Here is a 27,216-nt window from a genome sequence, read left to right as displayed (position 1 = left end):
GTGCGAGCGAAAGCTGACATCTTGCTAGAGGCAAAACCAGCTGTTCTGTACCCTGTCTTATGAATTTTTTTATTATCACCAATGAGAATTCAATTGTTGGAGCTGTTGCAAAAGGGTGGGAAGCAGGGAGGATAAGGCCACAGGGCTCCATTTTATATTTAAAAATGGCTCCAGTGGACAGCTAAATGTTTAATTAAAAGAGCTTCTAGGAATGATTTTTCATTGGCGCATCATCTCTGACAAGTGATCATGACTTTATTACTGCTGTTCGCACTCCCTTTGGACACTGTGTCTGGACCCATGCAGCTCATATGAAGACCGTGTTCCTTTGAGAGTTCACAAAAGCATTCGTTGCTACGAGAAAACACTCCCACTGACTGCAAGTGTGCTGTGTCATCTGGAGGTTTAACACAGTCCTTTTGTTCAATCTTGGAAAATTTCCGTGCCCCTCAGATTGCTCTCGTCCAGATTATCACATGCATTAAAAACCCATGGAAGATATTTTGAAAACCCCCTGCCACCACCATTCCACAAGCCTCCTTAACACTTAGGGTTTTTATTTTAGTGATTGAAAGAAGCCTTCTAGACTTATTTGGATATATACTTTTATCACCTGTGTCTTGTACATATTAAAAAAGAAGAAGAAAAAGTAAAATATGTTGGTTAAGATAGTCTGAAACCCTCTTCACGTTCAGACTCCAACTCTCCATTTAACCACTTTGCCTCCGAGTTGTCAGTCTTCGCGTTTCCCCCACAGCGTCCCCCTCTGTGCCATCAGGAGATGCTGTGCATCACCTTCCAAGCCACCGGCCTTGTTCTGCAGGTTTGGATGCTGGAGCTTTGTTGTTCTTATCAGAAGGCATGAATACCTGAACTATCAGATCCCACCTCTTCATGAGTGGTCCTTAACTGGTTTGTTGGCTGAGGGGGTGACAGCTCAGTGAAAGTCATGCCACCAGCCGCTGAGGTGGCTCAGATTGTGAGACACCTGTCTTTAAAGATGGCAAAATATGAACAACCACGCTTCATAGAATCAATGAAATCCAATAGATCTACGTTCTTTTGAATGCGTATAATTCAAATGACCACAAATTAAATCATGAAAAAGAATGTCTTTGGGGGGGCGCCTGGGTGGCTCAGTCGGTTAAACGGCTGCCTTCGGCTCGGGTCATGATCCCAGGGTCCTGGGATCGAGCCCCGCATCGGGCTCCCTGCTCGGCGGGGAGCCTGCTTCTCCCTCTCCTGCTCCCCCTGCTCGCTCTCTCTGTGTCAAATAAATAATAATAAAAATCTTAAAAAAAAAAAAAGAATGTCTTTGGGATAAAGCTTACTCTGCAACCAAGCTTGAGTGATAGCCCAGCTTTTTTAAAACATGAATATAAAAAGTGGTGAAAACAGGATTCAGTGTACAAGAGAGTAAAAGAATTTGCACTTGAGATTGTCATCAAATCCAGTCATACCGCTCAAAAGCATGCACAGGCACTGACTCGCCAACTGCCATATCTTTACCCCCGACACATGAACATTACCATCGGTCCGGAAGCAACAAGCATTTCTTCATCTCCAGCAGCTGAAATTCATCTGTATTTATTTGTAACAGGTCAGACAAATACAAGTTTAAACTCTGGGCTGAGAGGAGTAAATAAGCAGGCTGGCTTTAAAAAACACAGATATTTAAAGGTATATCAATTACTTCCGAGTCTACAATCTACTGCAGATCTGAGCAGGGAGAATAGGATTGAGACTGGGCCTGGAAGGGATGTCAACATTTGATAAGAGAGTCCATCTCCAGAAATGTTCGCTTAAAAGAACACGGTTCTTGCCGCCCTCCAAGAGGATCTCCCGCCCCAAGCCCCTTGCCAAAACCAAAAGGCCAGCCTGACTCATAGGTGAGTCATGCTCCCTGCATAGCCGCCATCTGAGTCAGACACACAACCATCTTCTTCCAGCTGTCAGACATTTCATCCTACTCACCTGTTCTCCAACACACAAGTGCTAATCAACTCACCCATTTTCTCTCCTTTTCCTTTTTTAATTCCTGCTAAATGCCCACACATGACAACTCAGAGGAGCTCAAAGGAGAGAAATTCAAAATCAACTGAATTTCTTCCACCAAAAAAGATCTAGGTATATTTCCTGCCATTTTTTCTATGCATAATATATCTTCACATTTTTGTTTACAAAATTGGAATCATAGTTTACCTACTGTTTTATAGCCTGATTTTTCTTCACTTAACGGTGTATCGGGAACATTTGCCCATGTTCATAACTGTTCTTCTGTCATATGTGTTTTTACTAGCTGCATAATGGCCATTATATATTTCACCAAATAAACTTAATCTCTTATTGTTAGACGTTGGAATTGCTTCCAGTTTTTTGTTTTGTTTTTGTTTTTTTGCTTTCTTTTTTCATCTTTTTTTGCTTCCATTCATGAATTTATTCTATCCTTCTTAAAGTGCCCCGGCCTCTCAAAACAGATGCTTCTGGAGTACAGTACCATCTTTGTGACCTGTGCGATTGAGCCTTTGAATCCTAGTTTTCTCGTATGTAAAATGAGGCTCATAATACTTTAGTGTATCTAAGGGGTAGAGGTAATATATATATGAAGTGCCTTAACACATAGTAGATGATCCAAAATGGTAACTCTTGCGCCTGGGTGGCTCAGTCAGTGAAGCGTGTGACTCTTGATTTCGACTCAGGTCATGATCTCAGGGTCATGAGATCAAGCCCTGCATCGGGCTCTGCACTAGGCATGGAACCTACTTAGCATTCTCTCTCTTCCTCTCCCTCTCAAAAAAAAAAAAAAAAAAAAAGTAACTTTTTATTTCAGAATGTAAATTGCTTAGAAATCATTTGGTTTTGATTAAGATGAAAGTAGACCACATTTGGTACCTAAGAGAGATGACTGTTTTATTCCATCGTCATTCCAATATCACAAGGAGCCTCATTCTGGTCTTCAGTTCATGGTAGAAAATATTTCAGGTGAAATCATTTTTTTCAACATTAAGATCGTATAATTCCAAGTTTAATTACATGTAAGTGGTCATTAGTGAAGAAACTGGACACTGATGTGAAATTAGAACCAACAGCTGTCCGGGGAATGCAAGTATTTATAGCTCTTAGGAGAATCGGGTGAGGATACAGGGGCTGTGATGCTTCACCAAAGAAAAGCTGATGAATGCCTCTTCCCCTTTTCTATCAGTTTCTTACGTGGTGAGAAGATTCTGTGGCTGTGTGGTGTTGGATGCCCTCCAGCCATCATGCAAACATGTACAGATGGAAGGCCCAGAACTAGCCTGAGAAAAGGAAGCAGAAAAAGAGATTATGTGCAGGATTAGGAGAAAAAAACCTAAAGAGGACCTCTCACACCCCAGCCACCTTTGGAGCTGCCTTCCTCAGCTTTCACAGAGGAAGCCCGATGTCTGAGTCCTGTAAGATGTGGGGTCAGGATGGGACATAAAGAGACATGGTGTCCCCTCTTGTCCCCAGTCCTCTCTGCGGCATGGAATTTGGAGCTACCATGAACTTCTCTGGGCATATGCCTGCCAGAGGGTGGGCTTTCCCATCTCTCCTGCCTTTATCTCCCCCACCCCCCGCCCTGCTCCGATTTCCTAAGACCTTTCTTCTGCAGTTCCCTGCTCAGTCACCCTTCTTGGTTAACACCTTATTTACTAATGGATGTCCAGGTCATAAAAGTATTCTTTTCTCATATAGGGAGTATAGGGATGGATGGATGGATAGATAGATGATAGATAGATAGTTGATAGATAGATAGATAGATAGATAGATAGATAGATAGATAGATGATAGTATCTACTACGTGTTTTTCGAGTTCTCTTCCAATGCTCTGTGTATTCCACGTTTCTGTTTGTACATTATGATTTAATGATCCAAGCACTTGGTACCTGTTGGAAGACTTGGTACCCGTTAAAAAACCAGATTTCTGTTCTTGGTTCAACTACTAACTATGCACCCACTTAACAGAGGGGTCATGAACTATAAAATGCCTTCAGGGGTCAGCAAGAAACATAAATGAGTGAAGAAGCCCAGATACAAGGCAATAGGGAGTAGCAGGGACCGTAGCAAATTAGAAACTGTTATGCCCTGGCCAAAACGGACAGCAGCTACTCAGCACCAGCCTGTTGGTGCCATGGAGTTTGCAGAGAAGGTATTCCCTGATCCTCAGATGAATGAGTGAATGAGTGAACAGTTAAACATCCCTTCTTTAGTATAAAAATCGTTTATAGTACTTTTGTGTGTGTCTGTGATGATATATGCTGGACCAGCAATATTCACACCTGTTATGTAAATACCAGTCTTTTCTAAAAGTCCAATAAATGATCATCCCATGCATTACACACCGCTTAGCAAAAGAAATGAACACAATCCCACTCAAGTAAAATAAGAAATAGCATTTTAGAGTAGTATATCCACAATAACAAATATTGGGTAGCAGAAGAGGAGGGGGGTCAGGGTTTGGGGATGGGAAAAGTCTTTTATCAAAGGGGTAGCAACACCTCACTTTAACCCACCTCAGCACACTCTGCAGGGACCCATCACACATTCAGGACATCGGGAGCTCACCCAAACCACAATTGTTCTCACATTCTTTCTTCACAACACATCCTTAGAAAGATGAGATGCGTTTACAGCTACCCTTAGGTAATTACAACCCACATTTTATATTTCTTCTCCTTTGAAGTTTTCATGAAACAAAAAAAAGATATAAAAATATAGGTGATTATTGTGCATAAAGTCTTTGAATAATGCATCAAAGATCCATTAAAATACATGTAAATAACATATTTTCATGGCTCAGCCACAAACTAGTTGGGGATATTGAGCAACAAATGATAGAGCGGGGCCCGTGGCTCTCGCAGCCACTCTGGCTGTGGACAGAAAATGAGCAAGGCACGTTTGAAACCCTAAGCATATGGATAGTTCCTTCTTGGTCTGCTTCTCGAGGAAAACCAAACAATTACCTTAGAATTATAAGCAACTGCAGGAGATATAAGCCCACTAAGATTATATTAGCAGACACACAGGCAAGAGCTAATAAACCCAGACCTGAGGTTAAGTGTAGTATGGGGGGAAGGGCCCTGGATTCAAAAGCCAGAGGTTCAGCCTGTAGTCTCTTCTTTGTGACCCTGTACCAGTTATCTGTCACCACAGTGATGATGTATAATCCAAAAAACACCCGTATCAGTGGCATAGAGTAATAAACATTGATTTCTGCTTAGGAGCCTCTAGGTTGGCCTAGCAGTTCTACTGATCGGAGATGGGCTCCTGTGGGCTTACTCGCGTCTGCAGTCCGCTGCAGGTGGGTGAGGTGCCTTTACCGCCCTTGGCCGAGCTCTCTTGGGCATTGCGGGCTTCGGTAGGGACAACTGCTGATGGAGCTCGGTGCTAGGAAGTCACTCATCTGCCAGCAGGCGAGCCTGGACTTGTCCTGAGGGGGAGACTTGGCACTGGAACACTGGTACTTCGTATGCATCCTGTTGGCAAGACATATCAGAGGCCAGCCCAGGGGAGGGAAATAGACTCCAGCCCTTGATGGGAGAAACTGCAAGGTCACATTACAGAGGGGGCAGGTACAGGGAGGAGAGAATCGGGACCATTTTTATAAATCAGGTTGTTACGGGTCTGGGGAACTTTTTTGACTTCTCTGAGTAACTAACTCTTACCTTGCCTGTTATCTGCAGGTGGTTGTACAGCCCAATGAGGGAATACATGTGAACATCATTTTAAACTCAAATTCAGTGCAGCAGTTCAAGTGAAGTTAGCTAAGGGGTGGTGTAGGGGAGGTAAAAACCACAGAATCTTAAACGTTTCTGGGTAGACACCGGCGGTCTAAGCTGGTGCTGGAAGACGGCTATTTCTAAAATCAGAAAACACCAAGTAGTTCTGGGGTTCAGAACGGGCCTCACAACAGCCCAGTCCCAGTTACCTCAAACCACAGCCAAGGACAAAGGCCAGATTCACAGTGGCTACCGCCCTACTGGGAATCACAGCAAACTTTAGGATCAACCATCACATCAGGGAATAAACTGGTCTTGCCCTTGTATTTTGGAAAAAAAGTATTATCTATATACCAGATTATATTATCACTTGGCTAGGTTTTTGAGATATTGTCCTCTTAGTAGTTCAAAACCTTTCACCTCTGCCATCCTCTTGGCATTGTGCATATTTTAATAATATCCCCGGCAATGGTAGTTGGAAGTCAGCATAGGCGTTTTACAAAAAAAGGTCTTCCTCGCCCTAAAAGCCAGGCAGATGTTTGTGCTGAACGCCCTCCCGACTAAATGCCTTCCTGCTGCTGGCGAGCAGGCACTGTCACTAAGAAAGCCCCTTCCACTCACGCTGAGATGCCCAGAAGACACAGTCTTTGTGTCTTCGTATTTCTGAGCATTCTCCAGCCGGAACACCCTCTGTTCAGGTCCCAGGGCTCCCTGTCAGTAACTCCGGGCTGCGGTGTGCTTTTTCACTGCCTCTCGTGGTTCATAAGGGGAAGAGGTTTCTGGGATAATCAGAAGGACACAGACCTTCCAGCTCTAATATCGACAGGCAAGGCAGACGGCAGGCAGCCTTTTGCGTGCAACACTACTAAATGCTGCTCGAAACATCAAGCAACCTTGACTTGGATACCTTAAATTATATCGCTAATTAAAAGATGAGGATCGTGTTTTGTTTTCACCTCTGACGGTGCTTGAGAGATCCAGGCAAATTAGACCCCTGGCAGCTTGGATTTGGCAAAACTGTGTAGCCTGGGTCTAAGTGAGGCCGGGCGCACTGCAGTGTGCGGGACCGAGGCCGGGGACTCCTGGTTGCAGGAGTGAGCCTCAGAGCAGCCGTGCTCCCCCCCCCCCGCCCCGGGGCGGGGGGGGGAGGAGCAGAACAGGGGTTAGTTATCATTGCTTGACCCTGTGACACAGAGGCCTTCGAGAGCACCAGGTGGCCCCACTCACCCCCCAGCCGGACTGCTGTTTGAGATCTGCGATTGAGTTTCCCCAAAGCCGTCTTCATCTTAAAACCTGCTTAAAGGCTAAAGGCAAACAAATCCTTCTTGAAACCTGAGTCCATTTTAAGATGTCTTTACTAAAATCCTCTCTGAACCATTAGCTGTTATGTCATATAATTTCCTTTTCCTGAGAGTAACATTCTTGGTGACTACTGCTGTAAGGAATTATAAGTCTCACCCCGTAAGAAGTTCTGTTCAGTTTCCCACGGTGATAATGTGGTACTAAGGCGATTTTCTGAATTTCTGCCTGAGGTGTTTTTTCATTTCATTCTGACTACTAAATCTTTCTCTCTTTTTTTTTTTCTTTGCCTTTCCTGAGTTAGAAATGCTGTATGGTTTGGTTGATTGAGGTCTGCGTTGATCCTTAGCACAAAGGTCAGTTGGGGGCAGAATGACAGAATTTATGATCAGACTTTCTTCAGAATGAAAATATATATCCCCGGATGTTTTAAACCTTATTTTGTAATGGTATCAGGGGTTATTGTATTTTTTTATAATCTGTGCACCCAGTGGCAGACACTTCTTTTCAAGACTTTAGCAGTTCAATAAATAGAAAATGTTACATACTCCTAGATTCAAATTAAGTTTAATTTAAAATGCCTTTTTAATTTTAAAATATGCTTTTAATGTGTTTTGTTTAATTTGCAGTTTTACTTCCCACTATTTCCTAATCCATATATCTTGAGTTTTAAATTAAAAATGGGTTGATTGGAGGGGGTGGTTGACAAACTACAGATAATTAATTTTAAAACTTAATTTATGTGGGATCATAGGGTAACCTGAATATATTAGAATTCTCCAGGAAAAAAAAAAAAACTCCAAGGCAAGAAAATTAAAAGGCAATAAATCCCAGCTCAGTAGAAGTCCAAACTGCCTAATAGTTTAAGACAGCTTGAGGACACTCTGTCAGAGCTACTCAAGGCCAGGCGAGGTATTCAAGTAAGTGACTTTAGAGGTCCCTTTACAAAGCCGTATCACCTTTAAAATTCTGTATTCCTTTGTCTGGGCTTTCAGAAAGTAGAAAAAGGAGGACTATGAATATGTACAGAGTACTTACCCTGGGCCTAGCTCTGAACTAATTTCATCCTTCCAACAAAACGTGGAATTATTCACCCCATTTTACTGATAAGGAAACTGAGGTTCACAGAGGTTAAGTAATGGGCCCAGAGAAAGAAGTGAGGATTCAGAACCTAAATCCGACTGACTCCAAGCATCCTGAGCTGACCACAGCAGAACCTGTGCCTTCCAGGCTCCAGGCTCCAGGCTCCAGGCGTGGCGAGGGCCTGGCTCCTTGTCTGCTCAGGGGAAGGCTGTCTTTCCTCACTGGATTTTCAGTAATTCCAGAAGTTACCAATAGGTGGCAGTATATACACGTAACAATGACAGTGCCTGTGTTAAATCGGTAGATTTTCTTTTTCCGGGTTCCCTATCGTTGTCAAAGAATCACTTTATGTGAGTCATCTGAGCAATTTATACAAAGCATCCCTGCCCATTGGAATAAAAAAAGATACTGTCAACTACCAGCCGAGTTGCTCTTTGCATTCCTCCCTGTGACAGTAATAATGCCAGAGCAGTTCACTGTTGGCTTCCTAAACCTGGCTTAGACAAGTCTCCTTATGATCCCTTGCTGCTGAGGAGCCTCGTTTGCCTTTTCTTCTACGCTGACACACAGACTGGGACCACTAGGGAGGCTTGGAAAATTACTTCTTTAAAAACTCTTCATAGCCAAACAGTATTGAAATGTGTTCAATTTCAAAAAAAAAAAGGTCAGGACAGAAGTTGTATCTGTGGCCCACCCTCGTGTGGAACAGACACACCCTCTGTGGCCACCTCTCCAGCAGCCTCGCTCGTGGAGCTGCAGGATTCACCACAGACATAATGAGTCCTGGAGAAGTCTCCACCTCTGAGGCTCTTTGTGCTCCAGGCACTCTGATGGGTTGCAAGGTTGGGCCCTTCTGACTGGGCTCGGGGTTTCCTTAAGTTTCTCTAGGGTGAACCTGTGGTGTATTTTTCTAATGACATAAATGAGCTCCCTTGGGTGGCTTTTGGCAACTTACTCAAAGCATAGTTTTCCTTCAGACAGCCCTATTCTGCCTATTTGGGGGAGGGAAAAAATGAGTCTTTCTTCAGAGAGCCGTGGCCCTGGAATGCTGGCTCTGGTGTACTTCTTTGAATTGTTCCCATGGGACAGGACACTAGATGACGGCAGGCTGAGGAGCCCATTCATCTTTATCAACAGGAATGTAAACTCAGTGACTCCACACGTTTTTATTATGCACCCACCATGTGTTTGGTATTGTGCCGGGAGCTATTATATGTGGCCTTAAATTATCTTCCACTTAACATGAAACTGGTGTGGAAAAAAACAATATTAGCAAAAGTTATCATTTATCAACTTATGAACTCGTTAAGTTATCATCATTGTTCTTTAGTAAAAGTTCTCCTTTGTAAGTTGGGAGTGATATTGGTCACCCGCTTCTCCACACGAAGAACACCTAAAACTGCTTTCTGTTACCAAAGCCAGACAATTGTAACGCATGCCCCCAGATAACAAATAGCTGAGCAGAACTGGTGTCCTGTCTGCTTCCGCGCAGGCTGCAGAGTGGGATGAACCTGCAGATATGCTTCGTCAACGACAGCGGCAGTGATAAGGACAGCGATGCTGATGACAGTAAGACTGAAACCAGCTTGGACACCCCCTTGTCTCCCATGGTGAGTCCAAAGCCACCAAAGCTCTGTGTGTGTGCTTTCCTGGTCACCCAGCTTCTTTTTTGTTGCTGTTAGTCAGGAAAAAAACATGGCAGAGATTAAAAAAGGAATGTCTCGTGCCATTTCTTGACATAGCGTGCTCCTAAAATTTGGCAATGAAGAATCAAAGCTGTGATACAACAAGGAGACATAAGCTCTGCTAAAGTTAGCAACTACTTTCACATTAAGCCATGAGAGAAATCACATATGCCCCAGAAGATTATGCTAGATGCCAGTCCTTCTCCATTGGGCTTAGAAACATTAAGTGCAGAGCAGCAGTGGGACACATCTTAAAAGGCAGGGGCCGGGATCCGGGTGAGGATGGGAGCGCTAGCATGCAGAGACGTTGCTCAGAGAAACCAGCAAGATAATGTGCATAAAACATTCCTTACGCATTCCTTGCACACATACTACAAAGGGTGACTTAATGGTCCAGGCCACTAATTGCTGGAATCCTTTACTCTCTGTGAAGTCTTTATCACCTTTCTTACCAAAGACCAACCAACAGGAAACTGTGTTGGTCCATGAGTGCAGGGCAAGGTCAGAACTCCGTTGGATGCCTGAGATCCTGTCCACTCCAGAGAACACACTGCCTTAGCTCTGGGTTAAATATTTTGCTGTGTCTGATCCCTTCAGGAAAGTTTTGAGACCAAGAATCAAAGGGACATCTCAAGTTTATTGTCATAAGTAGATTCTCCCTATTGTTATGTGACTCTGCTAAAATCAGAGTCTGTTCTTGGCACGGAGGAAAGAAACCATCTGCTTTAATGTTATTTGAGATTCGTACAGACCAAATCAGGTGGCGAGTCATGTTGATGGAGGGAGGGGACTCTCTCTCAGCCACTCTGGGAGGGCCCAGGGACTGCTGTAGCCCATCTCCAAAGATGGCGCCTGACACAGAAAGCTCAGGGCTGCTCTTTTTCCCTTCACAGAGCAAACAGAGTTCTTCCTATTCTGATAGAGACACTACTGAAGAGGAATCCGAATCCCTGGATGACATGGATTTCCTCACAAGGCAAAAGAAATTGCAAGCCGAAGCCAAAATGGCCCTCGCCATGGCCAAACCAATGGCCAAAATGCAAGTAGAAGTGGAAAAACAGAACAGGAAAAAGTCTCCCGTCGCTGATCTCGTAAGCAGTAGACGCTGAAACGCCAGAGAGTGTTTGGTGGCTGCAAATGGTTGACGTGGTCCCAGTTCTTTCCCAGAGTTATGCAAACTTGGGTTTCTACAAGGCAGTTTGTAAAAAGTACTGTCATTGAGAAATATTTAAGTTTGTTTCTTTTTCCTTCCTACTGTATCACTGAAAGATTCATAAGCACCAGATTACACGAAAGTAAACTGTTCTTGATTCATATCTACTGTATTTCTTAGAGGTGGTATTAGCTGTCAGGGGGATATTTTAGTGTCATTAAAGCAGTATCAGTTTAGAACCTGCTGGTTGTGGTAAATTCACTATCGTCTTGGCTGTCATTCCCGCCTTTCAGGGGAGACAGTATGGCATATTGGATAAAGGCCCTGGGCTTTGAAGTTCAGCGCTGCCATTAACTTGCTGTGGGGCTCTGGGCAAGTTACTGAAGTCTCGGTTTTGTCATCTATCAAATGGGAATAATAACACCTTTGTGAGAGCACGATTGTGAGAATTCAGTGAACAAAGCATCCAAAGCACATAGCACAGTGCTTGTAACATGGTGCAAACTCATAAAGAGCGGATATTATTAATTTTACCCATGTCATTGGTATTCCTGGAGCTCCCTAGTCATTCATTTGTGGACATGATCACTGACTCACGGTTGTCACAGCCTGTGTTCACGACCAGTCGGATAGCTTTTGATCTGAGTAGTGTAGCATTTTGATGCCAGTAGGGTTTTGGACAACGTGGTGTATGGGGCTGGGGGACGGGGAGCTCGCACTGGGAAGCTCAGACTGGGAAAGCTGTGGAGCGCAGAACCTGAACGGAAGTGGGTGAGAGCAGGTCTGTCAGGAGAAAAGTGGGTCTTGTGCTCAGTGCCCTGGCTGCTCGGGTCACACCTCCGTTTCTTCCCTCTGCATCTTCAGCTACCACACATGCCTCATATAAGCGAATGCCTGATGAAAAGAAGTTTAAAGCCCACCGACCTGCGGGACATGACTCTTGGGCAGCTACAAGTGATAGTCAATGATCTCCACTCCCAGATAGAAAGTAAGTGTGCGGGGTGCTTGAAAATGGGGTGTGTCAAGTGTGAAACATCGTGGGATAGTGCTACCTCCTTGATTCACTTCCTTTGTCCATTTCCTTGGGTTCCTCCTGCGTGCTGCAAGAGAAGGAAGAGAATCACAAGGCTCTGTTTTTGGTTTTTTTACTGTACAATGTTCAGAAAGTTCAAGAATTATTCAAGGTTCACAGAGGTGACAGGTCCTTTTTATTCATCTCAAACCCCCAGCACCTAGCACAGTGGCTGGTGTGTATTTGGCTCGCGACATGTGTTTCTAGACTACAATTTGGTAGTTACACTTCATTAATTATGCAATTATACCCTCAACTTTACTTGTGTATCTATTCATTTTAGGTCATCAAGTCAGATTCAGCTTACTTTGTGGGACTCCAGGTGGGGAAAATATGTATGACCAGCATGTGACAATTACAGGATGACAAATTATGGGCCTTTTTCTCCCCATAATAAAGAAGGGTCTCCCAGAGAAGTGTGCCAAGTAGGTGGCAAATGAGTGGCACTCACTTGAGGCGGCTGGTTGTGCAGAAAAGGGCAGTCAGTTGCTCGGCCTGATGAGAGAGAGAACATAGAAGATGCTCACTTGGGCAGTGTGGTTAGTCCAACAGAACCCATGTGCCCTCCAACCTTTGGAACATATGATTCTATAAAATTTACAGGTTAAAAACCACCTAAGAGACACACCAACCACATGCATTCACACGAACTAACTATAAAAAAGCACTTAAGAGCCAACCAAGGAATTTGTACACGGACTGAATGTTTTATTAACGATTTATTTATGGGGCACCTGAGTGGCTCACTCTTGATTTCAGCTCAGGTTATGACATCAGGGTCGTGAGATAGAGCCCCACGTCGGGCTCCGTGCATGGAGTCTGCTTGAGATTCTCTCTTTCCCTCTCCTTCTGTCCCTCCCTACCTTCCCCAACTGGCAAGCTCTCTCTGAAAAAAAAAAAAAAAAAAAAAAAAAGATTTATTTATTTGTTTAGGTATGATGGAGGTATTGTGGGTATGTTAACTTTTTTAAAAAAAAAAGAGCCCTGTCTTTAAAGATACATACTGAAATATTTACAGATGAAATGATAACAATGTCTGAAATTTAAAATAATCTGGTAGGAGAAGGGGAGATAGATGCGTCAAGATTGGCCATGAGTAGATCCTTTTTGAAGCTGGTTGGGTGCATGGCCATGGGGATTCATTAAATCAGTCTCTTTGCTTTTATATCAGTTTGAAAATTTCCAGAGTAAAAAGTGAAAAACTCCATATGGGAAAAAAATTTCCATGCATTATGTGGGCCCTCTACTGAGTGCTAGTATAAAAAGCAACTCCACTGGGATTTTTTTTTTTTAATTTTTTAAAAAGCTACCCTAAGAACATAGTGAAAAAAATAGAATTGGGCATATTCAGAGTTAATATGTTCAGTGTTGTTTTAAAATCAAGAGAAAGGGTTTGACATTCTAATTAAGAAACCATAGATTCACAGGGTGTTTTTTTTTTAATTCTACTACATTTTGATTTTAGTTGAGAGCAAATTACTAGGACTATAATTCTTTCAAGGACCTAAAGGCTTTCTGATATTTTATCACTGAAACATCTTCCTTAGACTTCTAAATACTAAAATTATCATCTAGCTCCTTTCAGTAGTCGATGAATTTAGACCTCTTTGTATGATTTTTTTCCCTCCCTTTTTTAAATTGGAAACTAGTCTGAACTAAAGGCAGATCAGTGCATCGTTTGAAGTCAGGATCTCTAAAAACATTTCCAAGGAGGACCTAGCTGAATACCTCCTTCCTTTCTTTTGTTTCTGGGCCCAGAGCTCTTGCTGCTAAATGAACGCTATGGTCCATGCGTCCGTGTGTCGGGACCTAGAAGCTTCGATCTAAGGGTAAAAAATCAGAGAGCCCCTTGCTCGTTCCTGTTTTTCGGGAACAGGAGCCAAATTCACCCAGTGCACTGGTTTCGGGAGGATTAGAAATGTTTCTCTCTCTGTGTGTTTGGTTCCCAGCATAAACCCTAAGGAATCTTTTCCTTGGCACTCATCCGGGATTTCAAGGTCTTACGCACCTGGCTTTTGCATAACTTGAGATAGGACTTAGATATTCCTGAGAACAGCCCGCCCTGGGGCTGTTGCTTCTGTGGGCCATAGGAGGCCTTGGAGCATCTCTGAGGCCCCTCCTCTGCTGATGCTGGATGTCCCTCCAGCTGTTGGGGGTGGGAGCATCCTCAAGACGGAAGGTGGAAAACTTAACATGCCCCAGACATTTTTGTTCACATTTGCGCAAAACAAAACCCTGCTTTTTCTAGCAAGCTATTTCCCTAACAACTAACGGTTTCGTTTCCTGCTTTAATGTGAATGTCATTGGAAATCCTTCAAACTGTGGTCCTTTTCTTCCAACACTTCTGTAATTGTGCAAACTCGTCATGTTCTCAAACTGAGGAATTCTCCTGGGCTTGTGAAAGGCTAATAGAAGAATTCCAAGTCTTAGCAAAAGTAGCTCGTGTAACGGGTCCGTATAGCGGCACATTGTGACTTAGACACAGTTTTATCCGTTTTTTAAATGCTCCCTTTTCTTTGCTCCAGGCTTGAATGAAGAGCTGGTCCAGCTGCTCCTCATCCGAGACGAGCTGCACACAGAGCAAGACGCCATGCTGGTGGACATCGAGGACTTGACCAGGTCAGTGATGCCTCACCCTTTCTGAAGAAGGGAAGAAGCCCAGGGGGCTCTGAAGTTTAAGAATTAAGACAACAGCAAGCTCTAGAGAACTCCTTCCCCTTACTTCCATGAGTAACTCACCTCATCTCTGCTGGTGTCAGCTGTTGAGATGGAGAGGAAGTGGCTAAAACTCCTCTCCAGATGCATTGCTTAAACACACACACACACACACACACACACACACACACCCACGTGCGCGCGTTGCTTTTTCACAACCGCCCTCCCAGTGCATTCGAATTTCTTACACCTCCACCGAAATCAGGTCAGCAGTTCTGGCCCAGGAGGACTTTTTCCTGAAGAACTGTTCCCCTGGGCAGTCAGCCCTAAGCCATTCCATGCTGGCACGCGTCCAGCACACGAGCAGCCGTGTGGTGATTGCCACCCAGCTCTCACTCGCACCTGCCATGTCCAGAAGGCAGGGACACTGGCATCTTTCCACCGCACCAGTGCCACCAGATTGCTCTCACTGGGGAGGAAACTCCAGGACTTGAGTTTCCAGCTGGGCCTGGCTCCAAGCACCCCTCTATACAGAGGGAAAGAATGTTGCCTCCCCCCCACCCCCGCCCCACCGGGATACGGAAAGGAGGCTAAGGCCAGTCAAGATCTTGCATTTCTTAGTAGTTTTCTTTGTAGAAAAGTCTATCCTCTTAAGTATATAAAGTATATGAAATACTGTGAACGTTCTTATGATCTCATATTTACTTTGCTACCTTTTCTAAGACTGTACATACGAAGTCTTTAAACCAAGAGATAATAATTACTATTAATCCCAGAAATGGGATTCAGAGAGTAGAAGGCTCCCCAAGGAGAGAAAGAATGCTGCATGTCACAGTAACATAAGGAATTAACCACAGGATCCAGAACCATCTGAGAGAAGCTTTGAAAATATTTGTAGGGAAAATGCACTTAGCACCTACCACAGGACCTCTTCTCAATTGTAATGCTGGGTAAAAAAATATTTTTCTAAATTCAGTGTCATAAAAATAGTCTGGGTAGCAAAATAAATGCTATAGAACTATGTCTAGGCTTTTTCTTTAAAAAAGACCTATGGCCAGTACTCTGTGTTGTATGCTTTGGATATTGTATTGCCTCGCCCCTAATAAAAAACAAAAACAAAAAGCCAGAAGGCCTCATACCTTCTTAGTATATTCGTCTGTATCTAAAATATCACAAGAACACTCACATAATATTATTGCCATCTACCCATGTATTCAGGCACTGCCCCAGCAACTGTAAGACACGTCCCTTTTTGTTTCGTCTAAGAAATTTGTATATAGATACTAAGATTATGGGAAATCACTAGTGAAATCTAAGACCAAAACCTGCATCTTCTAAAAACAATGTGAGCTCTTTTGTAAACGCTGTGACTTACCTGTGACAGCAGAGACCTTTCCTCTGCTCCTCAAAGCAGTTCTGGCATTCCTCATCACCAGGGTGTCGCCGAGAGGCCCCTCTCTGCTCTCAGGGTGTTAAGCTAGTCCTTACTAGCAAACAGAACCGTGGGGTGAAAAGAAGAGGAGTTTACTAATTTAAAATTGTTAGAGGAACCCTTTAAAGTGGAGCAGGTGGGGAGATGTTTCTATGTCCCTTCCTGGCTGCAAGCTGTAACTTTGCTCATGGGGGGGGATCTGAGGGTACTTAAACATACCTGAAGGTGGCAAGGTCAGAATTTTGCAGCCAGATCCCAGAAGGCTAAGGGCAATTGGCTGGGAAGTTCCATTCACCTGTCCCCTTCGCCTGTCCAGTGGAGAATGAGACGTTCTGCCATTCCAGGTGTCATTCAGATGAGTGGTTCTTAATTTCGGCCGCACATTGGAATCACCTGGAGAGCTTTATAAACTGCTGACACCTGGGTCCCACCCCGAAGATCCTGATTTAATGATTCTGTGGGGTGGCCTGGGCATTCGGATTTTTTTAAACCTCTCCAGGTGATTCCAATGCAGAGCTGAATTTGAGATGTACTGGCTAAAATAACACCTCTTTAGAAAAGTGCTCCCTGACTGCCCCCCCAGCCCCCAAGACTGGGGTAGGACCCCTTCTCTGTGTTCCTGGCAACATGGCATCCCTTCCATGTGGAGCCCAATCATATTGTGTTAAATCGTCTGCTGTTTCTCCTTACTCACTGCACACAGCCCCCTCCTCCATCTAAAGCAGAGGCCAGGCTGTTTTCATTCTTTGCTGTGTCCCCAGAGCCTTAGGACAGTGCCTGCCTGGCACAGGTCCTCGGTAATGACTGTTGCTAAAAAAGGAGTCCTTGTGGGGGGGCTTGAGTCAAACAAATGCTAATAAGGACTTTCATATAAATAGTTGATGAGAACCTTTTAGTTTTATGGACTAAAACCTTTTCCCTCCTTTAAAATGCTAATGCAATTCGTGCTTGTATGTATGTATGTCTCAAAATAACACCCAGCTTTCAATATTTTCTGAAGCTATTTCCTGTCCTTCTCGCTCAGAAAAACCCCTCGCTAATGTGTGCATGCACACGTGTGTGCACTCACATGAATACATATTTTTGAACTGCTATAGAAACTATAATTTAATTAGCTACAGTGGAATCTTAGCTCAGTGGGCATCAAAATATTTCTTGAGCTGAATTTAAGGGGGTCCCATAAGCTACTTGATGAAAGTGATCAAGGCTGTTTTATACACATAAACAGGGCCATGACAGGGTCTGCTGAAGGGCATATTTTTTTAGGAATAAAGGGCTGATCTCTTTTTCTCGAGTTCCTTTATTGTTAAATGAATATCACCAATTATTTGTGGGCTGTTGAATGTGGCAAGGACACTGTTGTCACTTCCCTACTTCTGAAAGTATTTGTGGTTTGTCTCCCCTATTCCATAGATAGGAGACATTCTGCACAAAACGAGTGAGTTCAACTTGACGTCATTGACTACCCAAATGTAGGCAGCACACAAAAACTGCCCCTGAGCCTTTGATTACAGCTGGAAACCACAGCCTTAGATGCTTTCTCTTGCCAAATTTATGAATTCCTAAAATTGTCCTTCAAAACATTTGTCTTTTGCAGACGTCAAACCCTACCACTCTCTGGGAAAACATTTAATTGGCACACTTAGTCAGGTGATGTCATCAGCTTGGCCGTTCTTCCCCCTCTGTCTCCACTGGCCAGTGGCTGGGTTGGCTGGATGTGGGGCTCACGGGCCATAATAGGGCTCAATGACTAAGAAGACTCCTCCCATTCTACCACTTACTCTCACTACCATGATCATGCCCTTAAGACTAATGCGGGAGCCGGGGGAAGTATGCAAACATGGAAAATCTTGGCATCTCCAGAGACCCACAGTTTGTTAGGAAGACTAGGTTTTGTGAGAGGGGAACTGGATTATTGGCTTTAATTTCTGTCAAGAGCCTTTTGAATGCTTATGTTTGTGTCTGTGTGCATGTTTAGATAAAGCAGTCATGCGGTTCCCTTCTGTCACAACACCTTGTTTAGACTTTTTGCTTAGCACTTACATTCTATCTGCTATCTCCTTCTTTGCTATCTGTTCCTTTTTTGCCCCTCTCCCCTGGAATATACGTGCCACGAAACCAAAGACCTGAGTGTCTGCTCACCGCCAAATTCACAGCACCAGGAGCGGTACCTGGCACGTGGAAACACATGAAACATTTGTTGGCTGTATTTTCCCAGATACTTCTCTCTCTTTTTTTTAAGCACCGTGCTTTTTCTCTCAGAAGTAGTGACATCTACCATTCTCAGGTTAATCTAGTGGCTTATTCAATAAATGGAATCGTACATAGAATATACCAATTAAAGAGGGCAAAGCCATTTGGATTAAGTATTGTTACTTAATTCTCTGGGTTTCACTGTAACTCTGAGCCTCCGTTTGGGGGATTGTTGTAACTGTGGATTAGAAAGCAGTTTGAATCTTCCCCCTTGGCACTAAATGATCGTATGATTCATTTTACAGACATGCGGAAAGTCAGCAGAAACACATGGCAGAGAAAATGCCTGCCAAGTAAAAGAAGCCATCCGACCGAGAGGACAAGCTAGAATTTCTTTTGCTTCCGTGGTTGTAAAAATGCTGTTTCTAAAGGTGGCGCAGAAACAAATGAATATCAGTGTTAGCCATTGATAATGTCTGAAGCTTAACGTCCAGTGACTGGCCTTTGCTTCTTAATTTATTTTAATTTTTTCACTGTGCCACTAAATGTCAGGCATTTTAATAAAATATTGTTACAAAAAATGTACAGTACTGACACCATCACAAGTCATGGTTCTCAAAGAGGGTAGTTTTGACTTTATTTTTATTTGTTTAGAGATTTGAAGTTGGAGCAGTATTTTACCACTGACTACTTTCATTCTTCACTGTAGTTTTAAAGAAGACCTGTAAATGATGGTGCTATCTATACAAGTCAGAAATACATGCCTGCCTCGTAGTGAAGTTGTAGCTCTCTGTAATACGTACATTTTAATCAGTTTTCAACATTTTGTGAATGTTGACTACCTGAAGTTCATTTTTAGATGTGCTATTAACATTCTGTTGGATTCAGAGGGTTCCTTGAAAGTTTTATGTATAAATATGTAAAATAAAAATTAAAACTTTGTTTCATAGGATATGTCTTTTTGCTCACTAGGAAGCCTGATACTGGCTATATTTCTAACCTCTTCACACCTCCTCAACTGAACTCCCCACCGTGAAGCTTTTGTCAGTGAAAAAGATAAAGTACTCCAGAGGAAAGCAATGTGGAGAACTGACAGGAAGACTGTGAAGGGTGTGGAGTGTGTGTGTGTGTGTATGTGTGTGTGTAAGAGTGTGTGTGTGTATGAGTGTGTGTGAGAGTGTGTGTGTGAGTGTGTGTGTGTGTATGTGTGTGTGTGTGATCCAAAGAGGACAACCTCAGCAACATCACCACTTCTGTCAATGCTCAGTTATCAATCTGGAATGTTAGCGCTTTACCATTTACAAGCTCCTGGTCTTGTTAGAGCCTGTTACCACATCAAAACTCCATTTACCAAATTTGCCACATGAACAAATGATGCTGCGTTTACTCTTTTTCCGAGGCCAGTTGTTGCCATGTTTCAGATTTTAACCACTTCTATTTGGTCTCATGAAGAAACTTGCCAAGTCTAAAGTAGATTACAGGTTTTCCCCAATAAGTAGAGTTTCAAAACGGAATAATTCGCTAATGTCCATGCAGGTATTAGAGAATCATAAACTAAAGCAGAGATGTGCAATCAACATTCCAGAACCACCCACAGACTACCTGGTTTCATTATTTGGTCCATGATGTAATCTGAAGATTATTTTATTTTATTTTGTTTTATTTTTAGTTTTAGGGGTAGAATTTAGTGATTCATCACTTACATAACATGAAGATAGAAGTTTAGACAACTGTCTACCTGTCCCTTTCTTAAAAATACCCATAGATATTTTAAGTAAGAGTAATTAAGAGTTGCCAAACTTCAGTCTTCTATTTAATAAAATAGGTAACCTAAAGTTGTAACACGAATCATTTTTTATGGGCCTCAATCAAGTTATTTTCATTTGGGATGGAAAAATACTACAACCCATAAATATATTCTGGCTTTTGTGAGTTGGTTATTGAGCAGGATAGGCTGCTCACCAGTGAGTGAAGGGTGGGTCCCAAAGAGGGGTCCTCTCTAAGCGTCGGAGTCCTGCATCAGCTGTCAGTCATCTCCCAGAGTGACCTCAGCCCTGAGAACAGGCCCAGCTGCCGGACCTTTGCTGGGGGGCAGCTGGGTGAGAATATTGGTCAGTAAGCCAGTGGCTCCCACCTTCAGCCGCTCAGTGGAAGCACCTGGGAACTGTAGAAACCACTGGCCCCACAGATACTGATTTAACTGGTCCGGGGTGTGGCCTGAACACGATACTCATACTGAGAACCACTGCCTTAGACATTCTTCTTTTTTAGCTTTTCTTTAACTATTTTTGAAATATCTACGATTTCGTCTAATTAAAACACATTCCTACTAATTTGAAACTTCTGGAGCTGACCTAGGAAGCATGCCACAAAAATGTTTGTGCCCACAGAAGCGCAGTAGCATGACCTAAGCCTCCTGGGTCATCCACAGCCTCGAGACTCGACACTAACGCTCAGCCCACCAAGAGAAACTATCCTAGTTTTTTAAATCCTTGCCAGAATTGCCAATTCCAATAAAAACTTAGAAATCAGTTTTTTTCTTTGTCTTCCACAATGCTATCTCTGGCTGGAAATGTATTCTGAAGAAACCCACGGCCTCTCAGTTCTTCAGTTGTTGGAAGCACATAATCATAACCAGAGAGCTCCTAACTGGAGAAGGAAGAGAATGAGCTGACACACACAAGGGCCCCCGAAAACACCTCTGGGGGCAAAGCGGTTCTTTGCAAAAGTAGAGCAGTTCTTCCCACTACCCTGAGACCCTCAAGAAGATTATAGCCAGTGTACTTCTCTGCCCCCGTAGAGCCGTCACCAAGTGATTCACGTCCAGGGGGATTCTTTCAAGATTGGGTCTTTCCAGTCCTTTTGCTTATGATTTTCAGCAAGGACTGGGATTATTCCCAACAGGATTCTGACCTGCTCTAGGTCACCCTTCTGTTCATGAACTAGGACCCTTACTAATTAACCAGTCTTGGTTAGAATGCTCAGATCCCTGACCTCAGAGATAGGGGATTGGGCCACCTCTCTTCCTGATTTTAGGAGCGTGAAGTCCAAACGAGCACACAGGCTCTGGGGCCAGAGGGCCTGGGCACAAATGCTCACTCTACCATTTCCCAGTGATTTGACCCTGAGCGAGTTACTAAATCTCTGTTTTCTCTTGTTTTATCACCTATAAATAAGATCTCTTGGGATTATTCTAAAGCTTGAATAAAATAATGTCCATGAAAGCACCTGGCACCCAGTAGATCCTCAATAAATAATTATTGAAAGGAGAAGTAGATGATCAGGGTTTGGATAGAGGAAGCATTCTGTATTTTACCAGTTTCTGAGATTTAAAACACCCTTGTGGGTCTTTTTTTTTTCTTGTTTATTAATCATTAACTTACAAAACAGATACTTAAGGAAAAAGTTAAAAACTCCAATCTCGGGTGCCTGGGTGGCTCAGATGGTTAAGCGTCTGCCTTCGGCTCAGGTCATGATCCCAGGGTCCTGGGATCGAGTCCCGCATCGGGCTCCCTGCTCAGTGGGAAGCCTGCTTCTCCCTCTGCCTCTCTCTCTCTCTCTCTCTCTCTCTCTGTCTCTCATGAATAAATAAATTTTAAAAATATTAAAAAAAAAACCTCCAATCTCTAACACCTCCCTCCTCCAAATATCAATGTTAAAACTTGGAATGTATTCTTACACACTTTTCCCCATGCTTACACAAACAGATACACACATACAGGTTTTGTGTTTCACTTTGTTTATACAAAGGTGGGATCACATCAAACGGCTTTGCAACCTGCTTTACCCGTGGACATCCTTCCAGGTCAGTATATACAGATCTAAGCCATTCTTTTTAATAGCTGTATAGTAATCCCCTTCAGCCATTTAGACATTAAGGGTCTTTCCAGATTTCTGCTACTAAAAACAATGATGCAATCAATAAGCATGCTTGTACTTAACATCTGCTTGTGCTTTCATTCTGTGATCACCTCATTTTTCTTTAACTGTTACTTGGTATCATGTTTAGATACTTCAGATTACAGAAAGCTAAAGTAGGAAAGACCAGGTGAGGCCTCTGCAGAGAAGTTCTGACAAACACCAACTCATTTTCGTCTATCATCATTTCATCTTTAAAGAGCATGGGTATCACTTCCTTGACACAACTGTCTCTCTCTCTCTGTGTATTACACAGCCTCCAAGGACCATCATCTGCTTCCTGAATACAGGATTTTCTCCATTTCCTGTTTGAGGGTAGAGGCCAACCTCAGCCACTCCAGTAACTATAGCCCTCAGCGCAGAACCAAGTAGGGAGGCTTCCCTGGAAGAGAAAGTCTCTGATCATTGGAACCCGCCCTTTTGACACTGGCATTAACTGGTGGCACTCTAGTCTTCCTGATGTCTGATGCCTCTCCTCTTAGCTGAGAGATGAGCTCCTTGACCTGGCTTTTACCCAGGTTTAATCTCACTGTTCTCAAGCCTGTACCCCCATTACTGGTTGACTCTTTCTTAAATCCTTCACCTCTCCGAATTTTTCATCAGCAATCCAGCGACTTCCCTTCCACATAATCATCTCTGATAAACAGCCCTATGGCAGATATAGCCAGCTGTCTGCCAAAATGTATGCCTCCTCATCATGTTCATAGTTAACAGAGTTTTTCCTGACAAGCAGCTGAACAGACAGGGACTACATTTCCCACTCACCATCCCCTTACGTCAAGATGCGACCCATCATGGATTTTCACCAATGGGATGTTAGTGGGTGTGAGGTGTCTTCATTCCAGCCAAGGCTTTTAAGAAGGGGTTTGTGTTCTTCACACATTCTCTTTCTCCTTACACCAGCTGCAATCCCAAGGACCTAGAGGGTGGCAGAGCCACAACATGGAAGGAGTCTGGCTTCCTGCATTCGCTGCATGAGCACAGCTGCCTGCTGCTTATAGGATTTGCCTCAGGCAGTTACAGGAGTGAGAAATGAACTGTGATTATGTCTGAGCCATTACACAGCATCGAATCTCCTTGTTACAATGGCTAGCATTACTGTAACTAATGCAAGTCCAAACAAGAACAGCCACAGTGCTTTAAGAAAGAACTGGAACACAAACCCAGGTCTGTGAAGACAAACCCTGTGTTCTTAACGATCAGCCACATGACTGCTAGAGACCCACCTCTTTCATCTAGAAGATCTTCTCTAGTCAGTGACTTACGCTTTTTCAATTCATAGACCTCTTCAGTTTAGTTGAAATACTGTCCCTCATTCTTTCTTTTTCTCCAGCCATTTGGCAGAAAGCAGAGAGGGCCAAAATGAGATTTGTCATGAACAAACAATTCATGCCAGAAACAAGAAAATGGATTTTATTATGAAGCTAGAAATAAATATTTATCAAGTGACTACAGGATACTTCGGTGTCCATCTGGAAGAGCCTTGGGTTTCTACAACCCTCAAGACCACATTTTGATTATTACTGTCCCGGCTGAATTCTGATGCTCAGGAAACCCAATTACCTTTTGCACTGACATTCATTTATTTTCTCTAAATAAGATATGACACATTCATTATGAGATAGGTTGGTGGGTAGTGAGTTTTCCAGAATATTTTAATAGAGGTTTATAGTCAGTAGTCAGTATAAATTAACATTATATTAAATAACTTATGAATTCATGGTCTGGCTATGCAAAATGAAAGTATCTTCCTAATTTCTGAGATGAGAATCCAAAAGTATTTCATTTAATAGCTTTAGTAGGAAGCAAGTCACCAGAACTAATTAATTGGTTGTAAGAAATTCTTTGCCATAGCATAATTTTCTTCATACCTTTCTCTATTCTAGAGCAATATTCTGCTTGTGGTTATAACATGGCCTTTGTTTAAAAACTATTCAATCTACTTCCCTGCACCATGCTATAAGAACACAAGGTAGAAAAGCAATACTTATGGGAAAAGAGATTTTATTCTCACCCTCCAGACTAGGCATTCAAACTTTCTTGATGATTATTTACTACTAGCATCTCTCTTCTTTTATATTCAATCAATATCTTATTTGCTTTCAGGCTTTGCAGAAAATAGTGGCGTGTATCCTGACTCTGGTAGAGCATAGACGAGGCTGGAAGTGAGTTCTTTAATTTTCTGCCTCATAAAGTTACTTCGCTCCAGATGTCTCTTAGTTCTCGGTAGAAATTACAGTCTGTAATGACGTGTCATCTTACCTTGTGAGGGGGCTTTTTAGGTCACAGAGCATCCCCACGTATTAGAAATGGCATTTCAAAGACAGCCGGGAGCCCATACTTCACCTTAAGAGCAATTTAGACAGGAGGGTTCGAGGTGAAAATGGTGGTGACTCTCCCAGGCAAAGAGGAGAAAGGACTTTACTAATCTATCACAAAGCATCTATTTCCTCTTTCCAATGATGCGAAGGACTCTTGTCCCTTCTGCTTAAGGAGGCTGGTTTTAAGAAATGTCATTGTCTCAGATGCAAATCAGACTGAGAATGAAGTGCCAGGCAACTCTGTCAGGCCAAGTAATTTTTTAAGGGAAGTAATACATGCCTCAGGAGGAATAATTATGCGTGGGACGTTTTGTATGGGAGTAATAAATCCATCTCCCTACAGTTCTGGCTAAACCAAGAGTGGGAGTGGAAGAGAACATGGGGCTTCTCGGAGTTCCCACACTGGTCTCCCACACTGCAAGTGTGGCTGCCGGTCCTTAAGGAGACAGAGCTTTCACTTCCTGGACCCGAGGCCAAGGGCAGGAGAGGTGAATGTGAGGACTGAGGAGAATAGAAATGCTGTTCAGTAAGAGACCCCCGGGCCCTGACAGCACCTGCTGATGGGAGCGGCTCCACTCCAAGCCTTACCTCCACTTCCTCCAATGCATTTTGGTGCCTGGAGCCCATTTGCCAAGCAGATGCTTTTGGGGGTGTTGCCTCTGTGAGAGTCAGAGCTGCAGAGCTACCCAGTGTGCCTTTCAGGGAGGGGCCATTTTCTGGGAGGACATTCTTCAGTCACCACAGTGGGTCCGGGTGAGCCTTAGAGCCAGGGCCACCCCAGGAGTGCTGGGGCCTAGAAGGCATTTGTCCAAGGCAGCCTGAGAGGGGCTGAACAACTGAGGTTTTATGAATTTTGTAGGCAATACCTAAACAATTAAAAACCTCTTTCGAATATGAAAACAATGAATCATGGATCACTACATCAAAAACTAATGATGACTAACATAACTAATGGTGACTAACATAACGTTAATAAAATAAAATTAAAAAAAAAAACCTCTTTCAAGTTTCCTCTACTTCCCAAGCTTATCTGGGGGCTACCTCCCCATAAATAGGCAAGGATCATTAAGGAAATATAAATTAATGAGGTTTGCAGGACAGGGGCAAATCCAACAATAAAAAAATTAAAAATTAAAGTTTTTAATTATGCCCTCTATGACTACACTTGAAATGTGTTGTCCATTTGCCCCTTATCAAAAAGAGTCCTAGATAAACCCCCGAGATTTTGAAATCTCAGTTTATTTCAAGTCTTACTTTCTCTCTCTCTCTCCTGTTTCTTTTATGGTCAGCCCAACCCCCTGATTTGCATAGCTGGTGTGCCAATATAGTCCTAAAATGCTCTCCCCAATACACTAAAATAAAAATTCTAAATGCCCACTTCCTCTTTTTAAAAGTACACACATGTGTATCACTTCCTAAATTATATTCATTGTCAAGAATCTTAGACGATAAAATCATCCAACAGTTGGTTTCCGTCTGAGGTAGTTAGCTACTTCTTTAAAACCTCGCAGTTGCCTTCCTACATCTTTGGAGTCTCTGTACTTACTAGCTGGAGCCAAATACACTCACTCATCCTCAGAATCTTGAATTTCAAAGAAAGCAGGGAGTTCATGTACAAATGACTCTCATTTCAGGTGTTTGCATGGATTTTCCTCCACTACCCATTACTTAGGCAAGCAGTGTTGCTTTCACATCACACCAGAAAATGAAAGCCAAATCTTTTGGCTACTTCAGATTTCCGAGACAAGCAGCTATGGTCATTCCGAACTCAAAGTTACCCAGGCTTCTTGGCTCAAGATGAAAGCATTTTCACTGGGAATTCCTTTGGCTTCAGTTTCCAGGCCAGTCATGCAAACAATCCAAAAACATGGATCAGTCTCACCACACTGCAAGTGGGGGTGCTGAGTCTTTAGGAAGATGGTAACTTTACCTTCCCGGTCCCGAAGCCAAGAGCAGGAGGGGGTGAATGGGATGATTCTCCCAAAGAAGACTGGAGGAGAATGGAAGGGACATTTGATAAACTAGTATAATAGGCAGCTGGGAAGAGGGGGGAGATACCACAGTATCCTGATATGTGGGTGGAGAAGTGTGGAGGGGAACTTGGACCGTTGGGTTATGTACATCTCTTCCAGAAGTCATATATGCACATGCATTTAGGGGCTAGACTGGTAATACAAGTAACAGAAATAAATTGGGTGTAAGACGCTAAGAATGACGGGGAGCCCATGCCCTGACTAAAGGGATTCACAGCTCAATAAATGCTAATACTCATCTAACTGTTGGATTCACCTGGCTTCTGCAAGACTTTTCCAAGATTGCAAAATATCCTGGATTTGTTACAGAGTACCTTTCTTCTCTTAACAAATGCTTTAGCTATATGATACTAGCCACCACAGAAAACCATTCTAAGATCCCCACAAATTGTATTATTATGTTTACTGACAGAACGATATTACTACAACCTTACACAAGGACAACTTTATGAGTGCCGGAGAAATATTCCTTTTCAGGTTTCAGAATCAATAATAATCAAGTTTCTCTGATGATCATCGCAAACTTTTTTAAAAAGCTTTTATTTATTTATTTATTTATTTGAGAATGAGAGCATGCAAACCGGGGAGGGGCAGAGGCAGAGGGAGAGAAAGAATCTCAAGCAGGCTCCATGTC

The 27,216-nt window shown here is 43.1% G+C and overlaps 1 protein-coding gene across 9 annotated transcripts in view; it reads left to right on the top strand.

The window, feature by feature from the left end:
* SCHIP1 (schwannomin interacting protein 1) overlaps positions 1-18,742 on the top strand; it is a 117,977-nt gene extending 99,235 nt beyond the window's left edge. For 6 of the 9 annotated variants that reach the window (XM_028103185.2, XM_088025645.1, XM_088025639.1 and 3 more), the window contains 5 exons: positions 9,613-9,730; positions 10,699-10,896; positions 11,823-11,946; positions 14,556-14,649; positions 18,616-18,742. In XM_028103185.2, the coding sequence (XP_027958986.2) occupies positions 9,613-9,730; positions 10,699-10,896; positions 11,823-11,946; positions 14,556-14,649; positions 18,616-18,667 (586 nt within the window). In that variant the 3' untranslated portion in view covers positions 18,668-18,742. The remainder of the gene's footprint in view (positions 1-9,612; positions 9,731-10,698; positions 10,897-11,822; positions 11,947-14,555; positions 14,650-18,615) is intronic. The other 3 variants (XM_088025634.1, XM_088025647.1, XM_088025636.1) reach the window with 2 other exon arrangements.
* Positions 18,743-27,216: the final 8,474 nt, after the last annotated feature.

The sequence above is a fragment of the Eumetopias jubatus genome, unplaced genomic scaffold (genome assembly GCF_037043125.1).
Source record: "Eumetopias jubatus isolate StellerSeaLion01/CBP00866 unplaced genomic scaffold, mEumJub1_p1.0 scaffold_1, whole genome shotgun sequence".
Taxonomy (NCBI): Eukaryota; Metazoa; Chordata; class Mammalia; order Carnivora; family Otariidae; genus Eumetopias; species Eumetopias jubatus.
The sequence above is the reverse complement of the archived record's forward strand: the minus strand, read 5'-3'. Positions and strand labels throughout refer to the sequence as shown.